A 6,540-nucleotide genomic window follows, 5' to 3' on the forward strand; every position below is an offset into this window, starting at 1 on the left:
GGTAACTTTTACGGAGATCAAGCTCGGGAGGATTTCTGGTAGAGCCTGGTTCAAATAATTTTCTGTCCCTCAAAGTTTTTCACGAAAAATTGCCTTATTATATTCAAATATTAAACCTTTGAGCATAAAATCATGTTTACTCATAAGGATTTTAGTAAAGATTTCAAGCATCCCCCCCCCAAAAAAAAAACAAGTTAGTAAATAAATAAATTTAAAAAGAATAAAACAATTAAACAGCTAGATAAATACAAAATGAAAAAAATTAGTATCAAAAAAATGAAATATGGAACTCCATTGCCTGCTTTTTATTAGAAAATTCATCTTTTGGTTTTATTTTATCTATCCTGCCTCAGTGGCTTTCCACTCTTCAATGATGTAGGGCATTAGCAAGCACTATAAATAGTAATATAATAACAATTGACACTTTTATAGCACAGATAGTCATGGCGCTGCTCTACAAAAAAACAAGCAATCAAAGTAGCATAACATAATAAGACAAATAAAAACAAAGTGCTCTATGTAGACGAGTTTTTAAACTGCTCTTGAAAATGTTAAGTGAGCTGGAAAGTTGCGCAGTTTCAGGTTGGGAGTTCCAAAGCTCTGAAAACTTCTCTCCCACAATCGATGATTTGTCGTTTTTTCCTGAAGGAGTTTGTGTTTTGTAGATCGTACACAAGATCACTTAAATATGCTGGGGCACCACCTTTTAAGATCTTGAAAATATTGAGGCACAGTTTATATTTAACCCTTTGCAAGTCAGCTAGCACTGGTGTGATGTGGTCCGTTTTGCCTCCTCTTTGTTAAGCACTATGGACCGCCTGGTTGTAGGGCATTAGCAAGTACTAATGCCTCCTTGTTATATGAACTTTGGACCGCCTGGTTCAATCTGCAGCATTCTGACGATAGAAGGATCGCTCCTAGCGCCCTCTATGAACTTGGCCGATGATGTAGGGCATTAGCAAGTACTAATGTCTCCTTGTTATATAAACTATGGACCGCCTGGTTCAATCTGCAGCATTCTGACGATGGAAGGATCGCTCCTAGCGCCCTCTAGGAACTCGGCCAATGAGAGGTCTCCATCGTGGTTTTTGTCGAGCAGACTGAAGATCTTTTCGGTTCGCATCTCGGGAGTTGCCTCATCTTCTGGCATAGTCACCATGGAGCCTACCATCTTGTAGATTGCCTGCAAAGCAAAGTTTAGTGTTCAGACCTAAAGTACATGTTAATACTTGTAAGAAGGAAGATAAAAGGTATCTCTTTGATTTTGTAAAGGGCACCTCTGTGAAGCAGATACTAATGAACAATTGAAGGTTTAGTATATGTTTTGAGGCATTTTATGGCGAGGTATCAACGTGTACTGGGTTTGAGGTAACTCCATGTGTGTATATTATCTACTTTGCTGTGTAGATTTGTTCTTTGAGAACTTGTCTTGCTATTTATTCTTCTGCCGTAGAGTAGATCTTGGAATTCACTCAGAATACCCATTTCCGAAAAAGAACTGCCCTGGTTTTTACATACTACCTGGAGAAAAATCAGCTTGGACTACAACTTTCACCTGAAGCGGATTGAGAGGACCTCTCGTTATTAACTGTACTACCGAGGAGTTCTTAACTGGTCTCAACGTTTGTTCTAGCTGGCTCTCATCATCGTCAGGAGATTGTTTAATATGCTGGTTCCTTTATGATATTGGGATTTAGATGTTTTAGTGTAGAGACAGCACTGCTTTGATTGGTTCTACTAAAAGGGTTACTGTACTGTGGTTGGAGAGCTAAATATAGACACTGTCACCTAGTGGCCCTAAAAATTTGGACTGAGGATCATTGAGAGGAGACTATAGGGTGTCCGTAAGCAATACTATGGGATGGTTTGCTTGAAAATTAACCTGATAAGATAGACTTGGCTTCAAGTCTGTAATAATCATTGTCCACATCAAAAGAAGTGCTTGTGGTTCTTAGCGTTTGATAAGAACTGTTTGCATTGCCAGCTATAAGAGAGATGGAGCTTCCAATCTCTCTCGGGACAAATTGACAATATCACCTTCTTATAAAGCACAATCTTGACAGCACAAGCACAGAGCATAGAATTGAATTTGTAACCTATCCAGGACAGCAGCTATGCTTGTAGGAGAGTATACAGTGCAAGATGCCCCTCTATGGCAGACCTATAACCGTTGAGACCAATTCAAGAACCGACTACGCGGTAGTGCAGTTAATTACACTCCTATAAGCTAAAGTAGTAGTCCCAGCCAATTTCCTATACTTTGCCAGGGTAGTAGATAAAAAGCAGGACAGTTCTTTTCAGAACTGAGAAGTCTTCTGAACATCCGATAAATCTACTCCCCGGTAGTAGAATAAAGTTCTCTAAAGTTCTCTAAGAACAAACTCCACCTGGCAAGTAGATACACACATTGTGTTACCGCAAACCAAACATAATATACTGATACCTCACCATGCAATGCATCAAATCCTATATATCTCAGACGTGACAAATCAAGTCTCTAATAGTGTAATATACACCATAGTTTTTATTGGTAGTCACCGTTTGTGTGAACAGCTCAGAGAGCTCTTGTCCTCATTGCATAGATTTGCAGACTTTTGAGTCAAAAGTGTTCAAGTACACTTTAATCTTGGCTGCCATGTTTGTATTTTGTCTGTATTTTCCATCACTTTTTGCTCTGTGCAAAGATTATAATTTTTTATATAAAAATATTGTATGTTTAAGAAATGGCAAAATAAAAAATGAATAATAATTGTAATAATTTATATGATTTTAATATAATTTATTATTGTGACAACTCTTGGGAGTTTTCTAAGACCAGTATCCTCACTTGGTGTATCCCAACAGAAGTTGCTAGAAAATAATGAAACAAAAACACCCTTGGTGCATACAATTTGAGTGCTTTCAGACACCTGAGAATCTCAGATTCAAATTTGTGGGTGAAAATTAGTTCAATTTAAGTCCCATTACCTGACTTCTAAGAGAATAGGCTTGATACATTTTTTTTATTTTCAGTTTCAGTTGCCAAGGCAAGGTTGTTTACCCGCTGTTTTTTTAACAAGATATACTGGTCCCCTGTCTGAAGGGAATGCACACTTTAAAGACCGTGGACACTCAAAATAATTATTAGCATAAAACCTTACTTGGTAACGAGTAATGGGGAGAGGTTGATAGTATAAAACATTGTGAGAAACGGCTCCCTCTGAAGTAACTTAGTTTTCGAGGAAGAAGTAATTTTGAAGCGATGTTGACAGTATAAAATACACAACTTCGTGTGGCAGGGGTGTTTTTCTTTTGATCATTATTATCTCGCAACTACGACGACCAATTGAGCTCAAATTTGCACAGGTTTGTTATTTTATGCATATGTTGAGATACACCAAGTGAGAAGACTGGTCTTTGACAACTACCGATAGTGTCCAGTGTCTGCGAGATAATATTGAAAGAAAAAAACACCCTTGTCACACGAAGTTGTGTGCTTTCAGATGCTTGATTTCGAGACCTCAAATTCTAAACTTGAGGTCTCAAATTCTAAACTTGAGGTCTCGAAATCAAATTCGTGGAAAATTACTTCTTTCTCAAAAACTACGTCACTTCAGAGGGAGCCGTTTCTCACAATGTTTTATACCATAAACCTCTCCCCATTACTCGTTCCCAAGAAAGGTTTTATGCTAATAATTATTTTGAGTAATTACCAATAGTGTCCACTGCCTTTAAGGGAATTGAACACTCCAAAGGGTTTTTGAACAACTCACACCAATTATATCAACCATCTCGGTTTTGGATATGTAGCCGTTGCCGTTCAAATCGTACATATTGAACGCCCATGTCAGCTTCTGCTCTAAGGTGCCCCGTGACGTCAGATTCATAGCAGTGACGAACTCCCGGAAGTCGATGGTCCCATCTCCGTTGCTATCAAACGATTTAAAGACATGCGCTGCGAACTTGGTAGCATCACCATAGGGGAAAAGACCTCCAAATATCTTCTGGAATTCGTCTACTGATAAGATACCGCTGGGGCAGTCTGCGGAAATGTAGAAAAATAGCATCACTTTGAGATGTTTGAAGGCACTGTGGAGACTCTTGGTAATTACTCAAAAATAATTGTTAGCATTAAAACTTACTTGGTAAACGAACAATGGAGAGAGCTGTTGATAGTTTAAAACATTGTCTGAAACGGCTCCCTCTGAAGTAACAAAGTTTTTGAGAAAGAGGTAATTTCTCAGTCAAATATTTGATTGATTTCGTGGGGCCTGGAGGTCTCGTGCGACACATCCTTTGTTATCTCGCAACTTCGCGACCAATTGAGTTCAAATTTTAGGTTTGTTATTGGGATACACAAAGTGAGAATACTGGTCTTTGACAAGTACCAAAGGTGTCTATATAGTGCCTTTAGATCCAACGTGGGGAGATTTACGTTGTTTTGTACGATACTTGCACTCAAAGCACACAAATTAATTGTGCAACACAGGTGTTTTTTCTTTTATCAGTCTCTTGTAACTTCGATAACAAATGGAGCCAAAGTTTTTACAGGTTATATGCATACGATTGAGATACAGCAATTGGGAATGCTGGTCTTTGACAATTACCAAAAGGTGTCATGCCAATTGCGTTAAAAATAGTTTTAAATTGTTTTGTGCGATACTTGCCTTTTCGGAATGCTTTGTAGCATTCCTGCAGCTCCTGTTCGTTGAAACTCGTTGCTTTCTTTAGATCAGCCAGTACCTCAGGTTTTAACTTACTGTTCTGTTTCCCCATTCTGTGTTGGTTTCAGCTCATGCCGAAGTAGACTGTCATGAATGTTTACCGATCAACAGTTTGAAACTTTAAAGGAATACGTTGCCTTGGATCAGTCGAGTTGGTCTTTGAAAAGCGTTTGATAACCGTTTGTTATAAGGGGGGTTTGTTATAAAATGCATATGGTTAGAAAGATGTTTGAAAAGTAGAATACAATGATCCACCCTCATTTGCCTCAAAGTTGCGTTATTTTTATTTTACTTTGCAAACTAACACTGTCGGCCATTTGTTGGAATCAACAATTTGACTCCCACAATGGCCGACCGTGTTTGTCGACGTGGTAAAAGGAAAACCGGGCAATTTCAAGTGATACTGGTGTGGATCATTATGCTACTTTTAAAATACCTATCTAATCATAAGCATTTTATAACAAACGGTTACAGACGCTTTTCAAAGACCAAATCGACCGATCCAAGGCAAAGTGTTCCTTTAACAGCAAATCATAAACCGCAATCATGCCTCCCAGAACCTTACCTAAAGTTGGCAAAATAACTTCATCATAGTATCAAACAGTCATCTTATTTGGTTGATACGGTCTTCCAAATCGAACCGATCGAGCCAGTTTCGGTGTGCTGCGATGTTGCCATGGTGATCTATGCACTTCTGATTTATTGTGATCGGACGAATCAATTGCGATCAAAGCCCTTTGCCAATAACAAAGGTGTTCACAGTTTATGCATGAATACTTCTTTAGAAAATGCTACCAGTTCTGCCCACGCTTTTTAGCCTTTATGTTTTTAACCTTTTTAACCTAACCTTGTGTGCCGGCCATGCAAAAACAGATTTTACTATGAACAGGATTGGTATAGAGCCGACAGTCACAGGCAGGGCAGTGTTCATGTTTTGTCAGATCAACCATGAAATAGCAGACCTGGTGAAAACTCCCATTTACTTGAAAATGTGTCCATCACAAAACTGCAACTCAATTATGGAGCAAACAGATACGATAATATATCTCATTTTAGAGATAGTTATTACATGGTGTTACCGCAAACCTTACCATGCAAAGTTTCAAATCCTACATAATATATACGTTGACAATGGATACGTGTCAGATTTTTGAATCGCAAATCATTGATTATCTATTTAAGGACAAAAATGGACACACTTTGACTTAAAGGCACATTACAGAACTTTATCTTTTGCTAACAAAACAGTTGCTGGTATAGTGAAGCACTTTATGTTATCAACCATACATAAACTGACAAACCTGTAGCCAGTTTGAGCTCTATCGGCCATCTGGCTCACGAGAAAATAGAGAGAAAAAATTAAAAATTTTGCATGACATCTGTTCAAAAAAGACGATTTTTTATTTTGTTTTTTTGCAAATTCTGCAATGTTCCTTTAAGTTTTATGGCAAAACAACACCCAAAAAACATTTGTGTGTTATGTTCTTGTCACATCTGGATTGAATTTGAATTGTTTGTTAAACTTACTGCTCACTTTTACATGTTATACTCGGTTTGCAAATCCACTTATCTTTGTATTGTAGAGAGGCAGTCAGTGGGATGCGGCTTTAAAAAAGAAATAGTTCATCAAAATAGCTCAAACTACAATCTTTGTGATTGTAATGTTTTTTGAAACTGTATATTTGTTTTGTATCTCATTGCCACTTCACCATAAAACCATTCCGTTGAAAATTAATTTTTTTATAGTTTAAAGGCATGCACTGGACATCTTTGGTAATTGTCAAAGACCAGTCTTCTAACTTAATGCATCTCAACAAATGCATAGAAAGGCAAACCT

At 37.8% G+C, this 6,540-nt stretch overlaps 1 protein-coding gene across 2 annotated transcripts; it reads right to left on the bottom strand.

The window, feature by feature from the left end:
• Window positions 1–988: 988 nt before the first annotated feature.
• LOC139948973 (neurocalcin homolog) lies at window positions 989–5,609 on the bottom strand. Of its 2 annotated transcripts, none has more exons than XM_071947357.1 (4): window positions 5,269–5,609; window positions 4,647–4,787; window positions 3,753–4,021; window positions 989–1,183 (listed from the first exon to the last, which is right to left on the bottom strand). In XM_071947357.1, the coding sequence occupies exons 2-4, from the start codon at window positions 4,753–4,755 to the stop codon at window positions 989–991; spliced, it is 573 nt and encodes a 190-aa protein (XP_071803458.1). In that variant the 5' UTR covers window positions 4,756–4,787; window positions 5,269–5,609. The 2 variants fall into 2 exon arrangements, with proteins under 2 accessions (XP_071803458.1, XP_071803459.1); XM_071947358.1 differs by having other exon boundaries at window positions 4,647–4,821.
• Window positions 5,610–6,540: the final 931 nt, after the last annotated feature.

This window comes from Asterias amurensis, chromosome 16 (genome assembly GCF_032118995.1).
Source record: "Asterias amurensis chromosome 16, ASM3211899v1".
Lineage (NCBI taxonomy): Eukaryota > Metazoa > Echinodermata > Asteroidea > Forcipulatida > Asteriidae > Asterias > Asterias amurensis.

Excerpts from the sequence above, each read along its gene's own strand:
- LOC139948973 (XM_071947357.1), bottom strand. The coding sequence starts at position 4,755 with ATGGGGAAACAGAACAGTAAGTTAAAACCTGAGGTACTGGCTGATCTA. Across the intron at positions 4,022-4,646 it reads CTACAAAGCATTCCGAAAAG|ACTGCCCCAGCGGTATCTTA; the intron begins GCAAGTATCGCA and ends ACATTTCCGCAG. Across the intron at positions 1,184-3,752 it reads AGATGGTTGATATAATTGGT|GCAATCTACAAGATGGTAGG; the intron begins GTGAGTTGTTCA and ends TTTGCTTTGCAG.